This window comes from Bombus huntii, unplaced genomic scaffold (genome assembly GCF_024542735.1).
Source record: "Bombus huntii isolate Logan2020A unplaced genomic scaffold, iyBomHunt1.1 ctg00000072.1, whole genome shotgun sequence".
Lineage (NCBI taxonomy): Eukaryota > Metazoa > Arthropoda > Insecta > Hymenoptera > Apidae > Bombus > Bombus huntii.
The window spans coordinates 252,583-267,706 of NW_026099330.1; the positions used below are offsets into that span (position 1 = coordinate 252,583).

Below are 15,124 nucleotides of genomic sequence, written 5' to 3' on the forward strand. Positions count from 1 at the left end.
AAAATATAATTAAACATCGCAAAAGTAACTTAATTAGAAATGACTAGAATGTACGATGTATAATATAATGAATTCAAATTGTCTAAAAAATATTACAAATTTATAGAGATTTTACTATAAAATGCTTTTAACAGAAGCTGATACAGTTATATAGCATTTTCAAGCATTTACGAACATTAATGTACGAATTTGAAATTAGCAATATTGAAGCGCGGTACTCGGAAAGACGAATGTACATGGATAATTGTATGCACTAATCAACGATACGGTTATAATTGCATGCTTGATAGAAAAATATCATCGTAAAATTGATATGATTTCATGGAAACGCGTCTAACTTGGTATCTCGAAAGTATCTTAAGCAAACTAATTAGCGTGCCTGTTATGTTTTTTAAAATGTAAATTAACATGTAACAAAGAAACCTTCATCAATTTGATTCGCTTCAAACTGCGCAAATAAGTAGTATAAATAATATTTGTGATAGATTTGGCATCAATTCCATGTTTCCTTTGATATTTGCCTTTAGAAAGTCCAATTCGTTTCACGATTATACAAATTACTAAAAAAATGTCTATATTAGTAATTTATTTATTTTGCATTAATCGTGACATGTTAGTTGCATTATGTTATATGTAAACTACCACAGAGGAAAAATGATAATCTTTCAGTTATTAGTTTTCTGATTTTAATGTCATTTTATGAGTACTTTAACACGAGGTACTTGTAAATGAAAACAACCAATTAGGTCTAAAAACATAAGCCTGTTACCAAGACTCTTATTAAATTGAACAAGCTTTTCAAAAATCGAACGTGTATATTAACGCGAACTTATTATTTGACTGATTTGACTGATTTGACTGACATCCGAAATTGGTGAGATCATATGAAATTTTGCTTTTCGCGGTTCGGTGTATAAGAACGCGTCACCGATTGCTCAACTTTCGATATAAAAAGCGGATCAAGTCTACCGGATTATCCTACAGACACGCATTAATTCGTAAGAGTTAGTCATCATCTGGATAATAATTATCTGAAGAAACTTTCAACGTGAAAATATAAAATTTTCATTGATTACATATTGCGTTCGCCATAATTGAAAAAATGGTAAACCTTCGATCTCATCTTTCTAATACACATTTTCTTTACCTCGTGATAAATAAATTCTTGGAAATTTAGGAAAATTTTCAGTGATCATTTTAAGGAATTTGACAAATTTCCAATAAGACTATGTAACACCGTTAGGTAAAAGTGATTCAAATGTAGTAGCGATTTTAAACGAGAAATCTATAAAGGTGTCATTAGAAATTCTAAGACTGTCTCTGCATCTTTATCTTAGGTATTACGCCAATAGTTTTCATTACCGTGATGTAATATTTATCATGCTTATTTTGTACGTAAAACGAATCGTTGGAATATTCCCGCAGCTAACGAAGCATTTCCCAAAAGTTAAACCGAAGAAATTAACGCGAATAGTTAAGTGAAATTTTTCCATTAACTTGCTGACCAACCGGCAAATAAAAAATCATAAAAATTGTTTCAATGTGTTGAGGTCACGCATAACTTCTTTTTTCATTGACGATTACCAAACAGGTAAAATTTCGAAATTGTACGAAGGCCACGTGACCAGATCGTATTGGAATTTGAAGTGCATGGAAAAAGACAACTCGAAGTACAAACCTTGAGCTGTACTACTCGAAGTACAAACGTGAACTAATGGATGCAGAAAAGCAATTAACGCCAAACATCCGAACAGCATCTTGGAGCCCGTCATTGTTCTGAAATAAAAGAAGTGACGAATTAAAAAGACGCAGGACTAATAATAATAAAGGAAACTTAGTTCGTATTATAAATTGAATTTACATCAGAAAAGAAGCACGATCAAGCGAAACAGATCGTAGAAATGACAAATATCATCGATATACGTTTCAGTGTAATTTCACTTTTGAAAATTATTTAGTTTAATACGATCGTATTCATCGCTCCGAAACTTTCATTGTGCTGCAATTTGTGCTGCGTCTTTTTAATTTCTCTATCTTTCTGTGTTTTCGGAAAAATTACTTGAAAGATTAAGAATTGCTTGCCTTATTTTATTTTCGATTAGTTAGGATTTGATTATTCCAGGTAAGGTTTATTATTTATAACAGGTTTTATCACTTGTTTATTATTTAGGAGTTTGTTATTTTAGGATTAGTACCTTTTAGGATTTCTTATCCTTCGAGTTTCTGTTTCAGATATCTAGGTCTATTTCAAGATGTTTTATTACATTAGGATTATTTATTCGATTAAGATAATTTAAGAGTTTCACAATGTACAAAGAAATAATCGCGTGAAATTTAGATTTATGCTTTAAACGTATTAAACACGCGGTAATTTCAATGTCTATAGCCTCGAACGTGTTCTGATTAGTTGTGTCATTGTCTGTGACATTGAAATCACAAAAATCCATTGCAAGTGTGCTGTCATGCAATGTGGATGTAATTGGGTTTTTTGGGGTTAGGTTGGGGTTAGGTTGTATCATCTGATTTGTACAGTACTATTTTAACGCAAGGACAGGAAAGTTATTATATATTTCCCGTCCATTATTTGAATCGTTGTGAAGTGTAACGAATTATATTCGATTCGAGGAGATGTTAATGAATTACCCATTTCATATGTAATTACGTGGAAATAAAAGTCATTGCAAAAATAATTGATCTAATGACAACGGAATTTCCAATATTTTTTTGTTTCGTCACGTCTTTTTCGTAATATATCTTTTATAGGTACGTGATTTATTAATCGTTCGAATGGAAATAATTATTCGTATAATATTCAAACGATTCTAGCCATAAAATAAATTAAAACGATACCTGTCAATGATATGCAATCTGCGTATGACGTCAACCTCGATCTATGCTTATACAAGAAATTTTATCAATCAATGACTAGATATACAATAATCAAATATTATAAAATTTCCTGAAAACCTTTAAGTGTTAATATCTTTAATATTTGCAAGTTATTGTTTAGCGCTAATTAGTTAGAATGTAACAAGTGGTGTACCAGAATTGAGATAATTAAGCCACACGAACAATCTTATTTAGATCTTTTTAATTTTTTAATTCTCTTTTGCTCTAATACTTCGTAAAATTAATCTTCATTAGCTACTACACTTCATAGAATAACAAGAGATAATTTTTCTTATATAACGTTTCATTCATAAAATCTATCATTAAAGTATATCTTCATAAAAATATCATTCCATACTAACGGTATATTTGGCGTCATACGAGATAACAGTTACCAGTGATGACATATGTAACTTTATAAAGATATCTCGTTTTATTATATATTAAAAGAATGTACTCATTGCTGCTATATTTCAGATGAAAAAAAGGAGGCAATGATTTTACAGTAAAATCGTTCGTTTACAACTGATTCATTTACATTTCATGATAATACTGTGCATTCTGAATATGCTATGATTTGGTTTAAAATAATAAATAGTCCATTCTTGCATACTATTGCTCCAGCTTTACTTGTATTTTCGATATTGGTATAAATAGAAAGACAATTAATGTCGTTCGAGTCTATTTTCGGATCATTTATATTACGTTTAATCCATATAGTTATCATATGAGACATAGTATCGTAAAATTTGGAAGAATAAAACGTTCGTACAGGAAGTACATTTTATAAGAACTCCAACAAATCTGCGTGTGCACCTAAAATACAAACTGATAGTGATAGTGATTGTTCATAAGTTTATATACATTATCTAATGTCAATCGAAGGTATCAATTCTTTTTCTCCATAAGAGTACTTTTTCATTTATATGTGTTCAAAAATACATGTGTTCAACCGTGAAGCATATGTCACCTACAACGAAAAAGAGTTTTCCTATACTTAATATTTCCTTTATATACCTATGAAAGTCTATTCTTCGCGTAGTATGAAATTATGAATAAATCTGGAATATTGTTCAATCTGAAAAGAAAAATAACTTATTGACATCATTCATTGATACGAGATTCAGAATGTTTGTTTTGTCTTGCAGAAAAAGAAGGCAGCCCTCCCTTTCTTTTAATGTGAAATAGAAAGCGAAAATTTGAAAACAGATTTTTTGGAAATTTACTTGCAAATATCGTTTTCAATATCGTGATTTTCTTCCCAATGGTACTGTACTTTCAAATTTTCCAGTATCCCTCTAAAAACAAAAAGTCGAACCTCGTTATTGTTAACGTAGGCATTACAAGGAAGAGAAGTATTAGAAAGCAGCTCCTTTTTATTATGGATTTCTTTATAATCATGTAAATAAGAAATTCCGGAAATTTTTTCCTCAAGAATTTAATTCTTGTGTTTTGATTGATAATTATTACACTGCATACTAACTTTTCGCATACTGTTCGCGTCTAACAGTTTCCTAATAATAACTACTTCAAAATTACATATGTTCTTGCACGAATTCAAAAGTACGTATGATACAATTACAATTGATTCTAAAATAATAATTATTTAAAGATATTAAGATACTAATTAAACGTTTCACTGTATTTCAAAATCTGGAACAACAAATTTTTATTTATAAAAAATGAAACTGTCTTTATATATTCTTTGTCATGATGCTATTTCTTATTACCGTGTCGACATTTTTTAAAATTCATTTTGTTATCTCTACGCAATAGGAAAATTCATATACTGCTTAATATTTTTTGCATATTATCCATCCACCGCATGATATCTTCTGAAAAATCAAAATATTAATGTTATATTATTACAATGCTTCTTAAATATCAATTTTTGACAAATTTGAAATCCAATATATTTTGCACAATTATTATTTATCAAAAAATTCCAAGTTAGTAACTTTCTTTTCAAATGGCAAATAACATATACTTTGACTTACCTGTAAGTTTTTGTTCCTAATCATCATTTCCTCTTATAGAACATCATTATTGTTCTTATAATTACTACCAGTGTCATAGATATTGTAGTGGCTACAACTGAATTAATAGAAAATGATAAATAACTGTGTATAACACTAACACATAATTGTGTATAACAATGACACATAACTTTTACTTACATATCTGTCGATAAGGGATTACTTACTGTGATATCCTGTTGATGTTTCTTAAGGCACTTGATTAGGTGCGATACGGTATCATTCCTTATGGTATACTGTAGATAAGTATTTTAGAAAATAACAAGAATAAATCTAAATTATTCAGAGGTTCCAGTTTCGGCTTAGACATAAATACAGGACCATTTGCAAAGAAGAAAGGGTGCGTTTCTACAGCCTCGTTATAGTAACCATGAATACCAATCTCTGAATTACTGGTTACTAAACATAAATATCCTATAAAATTTAATATATTTCTTTAATTTTTAATACATACATGAGTTAGTAGTTCTAAATTATGAATCATCCTACCTGTGATATTACGCTTTTCCTTATAATATCATCACTCGAGTGAACAACATTAAGATCATGTAAACCATGTCATCCTATCTTACTGTGAAGATACTTAGTTATGTTATCTAACATTATAAAAATATCATCAAATTCAAGTCCTTTTATTCACATCACATGGCCACGACGATCTGGTTCTTCGTTATATAATGTTCTAAAATTTGTCGTATATATAGGATGTACAAACCGTGATATCAAGGTATCAGTTCTTCCTTCCCAAGGGACAGTTTCATTAAAATTCTGATAGAATTAAAAATTAATTATTAATATTCTAACAATCATATATGTTAAATACGTTATAGTCAACGATATATACCTGAGCGAATGTAGGGGTGATTCCTTGATAATTATAAATGTCATCAGCCCACATCATTGTGCCACTTCTTTGTACTCCAGCCTCTAGATTAACAGCCTAAACAAACATACGAAATTTTATAGAAGCTGTACAAAATATAGTATATATGCGCAATATTGAAGCGTTCAAGGGGATATAAAGGTAATGTACATCACATACACGTGTACTCTCATGCAACAAAATACAATTAGATTTAATAGTATAAGCTCTTTTATTCATCATAATAGATTGGAAATTTAAGTGTCTTACGAGGGTGAGTAAAAAGTTACCCGCTCTGTCGGTGTAGAATTTATTTTAAGCAATTGTCAAAAAAGACATACATCATTTTTTGACATAATCACTCGATTTCTGTATACACTTTGTCCATTTGCCGAAGGACCTTTGTATTTTCTCATTAAAAAATGTTTTGGGCTGAGCTGCGAACCACGAATGCATCGTCGTCTTCACCTTTTCATCAGCTTTTTCGGCATCCATCTCGCACAAACTTTTTAAAATCCAAATCTGTCGTGCACTATTGCATAAGCAAAGCCGTGGCTGATTTGCAAATGATTTGCCACATTATCCAGTGTCACTCGTCTATTCCATAGAGCATAAGTTCATGAGCACGTTCAATGTTGTCATCGTGGATGTGGACGGGCGTCCAGCTGTTTTTTCATAACACTCGTGCGATCTTCTTTGAACTTTTGTGCCCATTCAAACACACTTCGTGACAAAACACTTTCTCCATAATGTGCATTAAATCTTTGATAAATATAGGCATCAAACATAACCTCCGACCACAAGAAACGAATCACAGCATCCTGCACTGTTTTCCTGCAAATCACCATTGCAAAGCGCCATTACTCGCGCAACGGTCACAAACGAATTGACGTAACACAAAGAAACCTGCGCAGCAGCACTGAACAGATATTGACGTCATACGAAGAGTGCAGATGGATCAATACGGTCGACAGAAGTTTTAACTATCTGGAGTGCGGATAAATTTTTACTGAGAGTCGTATAGGAATCTATAATCTGTAAGTACACCTTTGGCTGAATGGAAATTTCTCTTACATATAGTCAAAAATGCAGAAACTGTGTATTGAATTGGAAAGTGATAAAAAATAAGTGAAGTTTCACAGGACGTTTTTAGCGAATAAAAAATAATTTTGAAAGACACGAGACTTATCTTGTATTTTATGCACTCTCTGTGTCCGAATTTCCAGAAGCTCTCTATCTTATGAAGTGTTTTAGATTAGCCGGAAAATTTTGTACGTACGTACAAGAAGTATACGATCTAAGTGGAATATTCCATTATTCTCTTGATACAACAGAAACGAAATTTACAGAACTTCTCAGAAAGTTGGTTTATTATTACCAAATTTATAGAATTAATATACGTTTATCATCTTTACATACCTAAGTCGTGGAGGTTTATCGTGCGTAAAAAATTAGTGTCGTTTCAAAGTTACATTTCGTACATTTTAAGCCTATAATTTGTAACGTACAAAACAATGTAAATTTGAGCTGTTTCTTATCTCCACAATAAGAAAATCCAACTTTACGTTTTTTACACAATGATATTTATGGAACAGTAATATCATATTATTGCATCGCTTGGAGAATGAAGTCAAGGTACGATGTGACCCTAGTGTAAACGCTGGGATACCCAGCTGTGCCGCACTTATAAGCATAAGACACAATACCTATTAAATACGAGGTTAATTCATGTTGTATCAGCAGTGGTCCGCCGCGGTCAGCCTGAAAGGATCGTTAAATTTTTAATCAAAGATACTGAAATATATCGATCGAATTGTATTGAAATTATACTTATATACAGTAATAATCTTCTATTGATTTGTGTATTGAAATACTCCAATTTATAACGTACATGTTATATGTATTTTGAGCAAAACTAAGATTAGAAGGAAATTAGATTAAATACCATAACGAGGTGTGAGAAGTGGGCAAAACTATTAAATTGTGTTTATCTATTATTTTTAATGTTTAAGACGTCGATTTGATGTTAATTCGAATCGACGTGTCTTCAGATACCGTATAGTTTGTAGTAACTCTGTAACTTAATTACCGTACAAGAATCCTCTCCACCCTGAGCATGTTCGGCGCATATTATACCATCAGTGATATCAGGTGCATTAGGAAATTTGGAATAAGCTATTTTGCATTCGGCGTTCTTAATCACTGGCATTTGTACTTCCATTAATGCATTACGTCGTGGTCGTCCTACGAAGAAAATAAGAAAGATATTTAAGACTGGAACTATTTAATTTTATTATAAAATTGATATCACTTACTATATCTTAATGCTCCCGATCCAGCAACAAGGGGGTTATAGCCGACGAAGTTGCTCTTTCGTAGGGGCTCTTTCGTACAAATGGGATATACGTACCCTGAAAAATAAAAAAATAAATGAAAATGCAGGAAACTAATGACCAAAAGTATGAGAAAGAATTATACACGCTTTATGACACAATATATGTGTACAGTAAGAAATTTCAGGATATGATACTTCAGTAATACTCAATAGCATATATATATATATATATATATATATATATTTGAGGACTTACTCGAAAATGGCACCTCCTCCACCAATCTAAGAATGGCAATATTATGATTGTGTATGTTTTCTATTCCATCCATATGTGCACAATGTGCTGCGGTCAAAACATGCCTAGCCGATATCAGGGAACCTCCGCACTTCCATAGTGGTTTGTCTGGGTTTCGGGGATTACGAAAACCTAATGCAGCGATTCATGGCCAAGCGCCTAAAATGCAATAGTCATAGTTGTGAATATACATAATTTTTTCTCACATAACGAGTAACAACGATTATTACCTATTCGAAATTCGATCATACAGCAGACGATAAGTACATACGTACAAATACTCTGAAACAGAGATTTGATAAAGACAGAAATTAAATTTTTATTCCAGTGGAATACAAATTATTAAATAATTCTATATAATTTCTATTTGAACTATACTGAACTATAAAGTTCAAACGTGTAATTTCTGCCCTAACAGTTTTTGATCTCTATCCATATTATTACTCCTATATCAATTTTTTATTTCAAGCAAAAAGATACTCTTCCTAACATGAAGTAAAAGAAAGAAATAATTCAAGTTAATAAGTAAAGTTACTACCGATAAAATCATAGCATTATTATTTAGTCTAATTGAAATGTACATTGATGTGCTGTTTAATGCCTTTAAAGTTCATTCTTTGCAGTAAATGGCTTATTATTAATCGGAAAGAAAGACATAAAACGTACCAAGTTCAGCTGGTTTACCATCGACCACCCTGGTATGAGAGACGTTGCTAAAACCACAGTATGGTGGTCGCAAAGCCTTATACTTATACACAGTTTTTATTAAAATTTCTCTCTTCTCTTTGTTTGGATCGTTCGGACAGCAAACGATCGTAACATTGCCCTGGTATCTGCACACTGATCGTCTATAAAAATCGGTGGCTGTACGGTACTGTATCTGCCATATTTCTTGCAGAGGTTTACATTTTCTGTAGTCAAGGCACCTGCCTTCTTGATTGTCCGGTGTGGTACATTCTGGATCAAACAATTTTAAAACATTTATACAGTTCAAAGATGCGTAAGAAAGCGACACCGATTACTCAACTTTCGAAGTAAAAGGCCGATCAAGTCCACCGGATTGCCCTACAGACACGTATTAATCCGTAAGAGTTAGTCATCATGTTGATAATAATTATCTAAAGAAACTTTTCACGTGAAAATATAAAATTTTAATTGATTAGATATTGTGTTAGCCATACTTAAGAAAGAAAATGAAAATGAATGAAATGAAAGAAAAGGACTACCTTCAACCTCATGTTTTAAATAAACACTTTGTCAGTTTTGCGGTAAATAAATTCTTAGGAATTCAGGACAGTTTTTAGTGAATCATTTTGTTTCGACCGTTCGCGGAGAGACGCGATCGCGAGATAGCACGTCAACGAGAGTTGTAAGTTCCCGTTACGATTAAATAATCGACGCCACGAACTGATCGATCCCCTTATTTCGATTATGATAATAAGGGTAGTTCAACGAAATTCCACAGAATTAACACAAATAAATTAATGTTTATTTCAACAACTTATTAACTAGAAAGATATAAATGGAACAAAAAAAATGTAACTGCGTTTTGGTTGATAAGTAATGCGCGACATACCACATGTGTTGACGGTTCGACTTCTCGAAAAGTTCTGAACGCCTTTCGATTTTTTTCCTTTTTTCTGGAAGGCGACCCCCACTACGTTCGGATCACGCCACATTCTTTTACTGCGAGGTAAAATACGGGCCACGAGTCGACGTTTCTGGAAGTCGCCCTGCTTAATGAACCATGCGCTTGCCACTACAATGTTTGTTTGCCGGGCAGACGCGACGATCCGTCTGCGACATTATAGTGCCGCGATCGATAGTTAAGAATATGACCTATTGTAAGCCGCATGGCGTAACATTCTCCCCCCGTTGAGAGGGTACCGATCAAACTAGCGAGGTGTGGTTGAAGTTCCCATCTTATTTCGTCTCGGTGGCTAGTTGTTCGGGTTTCTCGAGATCGGGTTGAATTGGCAGTGGGACAAGCCTTTTGACGCCCCGATCCAAAATGCTCTTTGCCGTCTGAACTGTAGCTGTCCGGATGACACCATCGGCGCCTGGATGAATCTTGATAACTCGGCCCAGAGGCCAATGCATGGAGGGAACGTTGTCCTCTCTGAGGATGACGATTGTGCCCTTTTGGATGCTGTGTCCACCCTTGCTCCATTTATTGCGGTTGGTTAGCTCGTTCAAATACTCCTTATGCCAGCGGTTCCAAAAATGTTGTTTAAGCTGTTGGATATGCTGCCATTTGGAGAGTCGGTTCGATGGAATGTCTCTGAAATCTCGATCACGTAAGCACATTAATGAATCGCCAATGAGGAAATGTCCGGGAGTGAGGGCTAGGAGATCATTTGGATCGGTGGAGATAGGAGTTAGCGGGCGGGAATTGAGGACTGCTTCTATTTCTATGATAAGAGTATTACGGTGTTAAGCTCATATGTTTCTGTTTCTCCACTCGCGCTGCGCCATAATATCCTTTGATATTTCCGATCCTCTGGTCGTACGAGGAATTGCCGATACATTTTCTCGATGTCGCCAGTGAGTACGTACTGATGAGCGCGGAATCTAATTAATATACAAAATAAATTGTGAATTGATTCGAGAATATAGGATTTCCCCATTTTCATGATTATCGTGATTTTTGTATAAATATATTTTTTAAGATACTAATAATTAGGTACTTATAAATTAGTATTATCAATTATTTTGCATTTATAATTCCGCCTCTAGTATAAGTGTTAATTGAAAACTAACTTTATGTTTCAAAAAGTACTAGCAAAGTCGTTGAGTAACAAGCCACTGATGCTAACACAAATAGCATTGTCGTAATTAAATATTTCTAAATATTCATTTTTCATTTTGAACCTGTAGAAACAATTTATTATATATACTATTAGCTAAGTAATTGCATATTTAATTAAGTCGAAATATAAAACTTAGTTATTTTAATAATTTAAAAAATAAAAAACTGACAAACATTTCAATTTAATTTATGGTTGGAACAAAAGACAGTTATTCTTCATTAATTGAAATATTGCAATGCAGAGTACTTTCCAAAATACGCCGAGAGTATTCCTGATGGTGAAACGAGCGTTGCTTCATCGAACGCAGCTAAAGAAAACAACATCTATGTAGTTGGTGGTACGATGCCTGAAATAGAGGGCGCTAAATTGTACAATACCTGTACTATTTGGGGTCCCGATGGAACTTTGATAGCAAAACACCGAAAGGTAAGTAATATATTCCTTTATGGCTTTGAATTTGAAAATATTGGGGTGAAGAAAGTGACTCTATCTAGGAATAATTTAGGAATATACATATGTACATACGTATACTATAACCAATTCTATAATTTACGGTTTATAAAATACGTTATGATACGGGAAACGCCCATTTTTGTTGTAATGTGTTTGTTGTTGTATAAATTTTTCACATACTTAAAATATTATTATACTTATTTTTTCTCCTTTTTAAACATTATTAAATGATAAGATTTTTTAATAAAAGAAAGTGATAAAAACGCTGTCAGTTATTAAATAAAAAATAATTAAAGTTTAGGAGTTGGTAACTTTGATATTAAATTACAAAAGTTGCAGCAATAGAATTAGCGACCACATTTTTATGTTATTAGGTACATCTATTCGACATCGACATTCCTAATAAGATTACTTTTCGAGAGAGTGATTCACTCAGTCCTGGTAACTCCCTAACGACGTTCGATGTGAAGGGCTGCAAAATAGGTATTGGCATTTGCTATGATATTAGATTCGAGGAAATGGCACGCATTTATCGGAACAAAGGTACAGTAACTTAATCGATCAATACTTAACTAGCAAAAAATTAAATATCTTTCTTAAATATATTCTATATAAAATTAATATAATCTGTAACTCTGTATAAAAAGAAGCTTAATTTAAAAAACCAGTATATTTGCTGAAAATGAAACAAATAAAAGAATTAAAAGCACAATAAGAGGACTGTCCTCGCATATTCAGAAATGATGGAATGTGAACCGTGCAACTACGAAGTTAATTGGTATTCGGTGGCTTCATATTTCCTGCTTCTCTGGGTTAGGTTGCCAAATGCTGATATATCCAGCGGCATTCAATATGACCACTGGACCACTGCACTGGTCATTACTTCAGCGTTTCAGAGCGAATGATAATCAATTATACGTTGCCTGCATATCACCGGCTCGTGTTCCTTAAGCAAGTTACGTCGCATGGGGACATACACAGTTGACCAATCCCTGGGGAAAGATTCTTTACGATTTGGAAACTCAAGAGAATATGGCAGTCACCGATATCGGTAATTTACAGCTTAAAATTAAAAGCGAGAGATCCATGATGTAATTAATTTTTAGTCTCGTTAATTTATCGATTTAGCCATCTTCCTCTGTATTTGTTGAATTTATTAGTAAGCATTACTTATTACTTCGTATGTTTCTTTTTTCTATCAGATCTAAAAGTTGTTGAGGAAGTAAGGGCTCAGATACCTACATTTTCTCAGAGACGTACAGATTTGTACGACACTGTCTGTAAGAAGGAGTAACTCTACACTAAAACAGAAAATGTTTTTTTATAATATTTCTACTACGATATCCTTTTTTTTGTGAATTATTACTAATTTCTTATCATTTGTACTAAATGAATGACTCAATTAAGAAAACCAAAACGTTATAAATAATAATCTGTATATCTTGTGTATCAACATGTAATTGGATATTATAATAATATAGGAATGCTATAATAATATAGGATAATAATATAGGAGAATAGTAATATAGAAAAAAACTACATGCTTTTAAACACCTTTAATATCGATCACATAAATTGTTATAATTCACAATGATTACGCATACATAAAAGACCCCTTGATAGTAAAATTTACGATCAAAAGGCAATTACGTATCGTTTAACAACATTTAATTTATAACACCTTTTAAACATTTAGACAGATTAACACATAACACTTCTTATATATAAACATCAATTCGAAGTTATCAGCTTGGAGAAATTGGTCGATTAATACCTGTAGATTGTCTGTCTCGATGAAAGACTTAAAGAGAGCAAAAACATGATAATGCCGCTAATATAATATTCCTTCTTTCTTGTATCTGTCTGCCTCTCAGGTCGTTTTACTAATTACAATAAGTAATTTCGCCTTCTTTGCGCTCTCTTTTAACGCATTCGAGACCGAAAGAAATTCATATCAGTCAGTAGGCAAGGGTATAGTATACATATTTTATATATAACTTATGTAGTAATGTATATATCATGTTAATTTCATATTTTTTTCAATATAGAATTATTATATATATATATATATATATATATGACTGTACATAATACATTATAGAATAACATAGTATATAATTTTATATTTTAAAAATATGAGGCATACTATTTAAGATTGTCATCGATTTAAAATCAAAGTATGAAAAGGATACCCTGGAGAGAGTAAAACACAGAATCATTCTAACTAAACATTCAGATCGTACCGACACCTAGGTATCGTCTTACAATTAAATCTCGGTCTCGAATGGATTAAAATGAAATACATACTTGCAGCTTCAACATCTTCAATATCGAGAAGAGTCAAACTTTACAAATAAATGTAAATTGCGATGTAAAACAACGCGATGTAAAAAGGGAAAAAGGAGGAAAGAAGGAACAGGGAAGCAAAGAGAAGAAACGAATTTTTCATTTTCTCTTGCCAGGAATATAAGATGCTAAGTAATCTTCCTAAGTAATCTCCTCCAGCTTTTTCTAGTTTGATCAATAATTATTAGTACATGTTAGGAAAACAAATAGAATTTTTGTTCTCAAGCGAGGTATAATCTAAATTTTGTATGTACACAAAAATGTTAAATATCTGTAATAAACATGGTATAATCAATTTTTTTACATAAAATTATATTGTATAGGCTATTGTTATTTAAACATTTTAAATTGGATGAAGAAAAAAAATGACGCAAATAAAACGTAGGACATTTTAATTAAAGAGACTAATATAGAGATTTATCTACTTAACTGTGATTAAATCATCTCCACTTAACGCTCTACCTCTTCTATTAATTATGCTTCGTTAAACTATGATTACAGAGGATGGGTTTTTTGATAAAATGACATTCTGACAAATATATATAGATCGATATATATAGATATAGATAGACAAATATATAGATTCTTACAACAGTAGTTATGAATGAACAGTAGTTATTGTATCAATTCCGTTCTTCAGAAGCTTCATTTGTGAAAAGACAATTCGCCAGAATATGGATTCACTGTAGTTATAGCTATAGGATTTCAATCTAGTTGACAGACTTGCTTTACGTAGAGAATATCTGTCTCTTGTTGTACCTTATCGCGATTCTCTCCTCATCTTATACGCTTTGTCGAGCAAAGTAATATTGGCATATATCTCGGCTCTGGTTACAATCATTAGTTTCCGCCTAAACGGTTAGAATCACATAGCTCGCGCTCTACTCTCGTTTATTCAACATTCAGGCCATATGGTCGCATGCGACGAGTTTTATGTTAATTCCGACCGATTACAATACCTTTCTTTCGTTTACAAGGAACGACGAGACTGGCAGTTGCGTGATTTCCAATGCAAAAGCCGCGATATCTGCACGATAACCTAACCTCAACCGATTTTGTTGTACTATTCTTACGTGGACTTCCTTTGTACCACTTTCG

General features: G+C 32.5%; 1 protein-coding gene and 1 long non-coding RNA gene across 2 annotated transcripts; one reads left to right on the plus strand and one right to left on the minus strand.

Annotated features, from left to right (window-relative positions):
• Window positions 1-8,122: 8,122 nt before the first annotated feature.
• LOC126876365 (uncharacterized) lies at window positions 8,123-9,510 on the minus strand. Its single transcript, XR_007694145.1, has 3 exons — window positions 9,084-9,510; window positions 8,379-8,902; window positions 8,123-8,198 (listed from the first exon to the last, which is right to left on the minus strand). It is a non-coding gene; the product is annotated as an uncharacterized LOC126876365 (long non-coding RNA).
• A 1,961-nt stretch (window positions 9,511-11,471) lies between these two features.
• LOC126876354 (omega-amidase NIT2-A-like) lies at window positions 11,472-14,238 on the plus strand. The gene is made up of 4 exons (XM_050639210.1): window positions 11,472-11,653; window positions 12,055-12,223; window positions 12,498-12,731; window positions 12,883-14,238. The coding sequence occupies exons 1-3, from the start codon at window positions 11,570-11,572 to the stop codon at window positions 12,629-12,631; spliced, it is 387 nt and encodes a 128-aa protein (XP_050495167.1). The 5' UTR covers window positions 11,472-11,569; the 3' UTR covers window positions 12,632-12,731; window positions 12,883-14,238.
• Window positions 14,239-15,124: the final 886 nt, after the last annotated feature.

Bases quoted from the DNA above. Each gene is read 5' to 3' on its own strand.
- LOC126876354 (XM_050639210.1), top strand. From the start codon at position 11,570: ATGCCTGAAATAGAGGGCGCTAAATTGTACAATACCTGTACTATTTGG. The intron at 11,654-12,054 runs GTAAGTAATATA...TTATGTTATTAG, and splicing joins TGATAGCAAAACACCGAAAG to GTACATCTATTCGACATCGA. The intron at 12,224-12,497 runs GTACAGTAACTT...TCTCTGGGTTAG, and splicing joins ACGCATTTATCGGAACAAAG to GTTGCCAAATGCTGATATAT.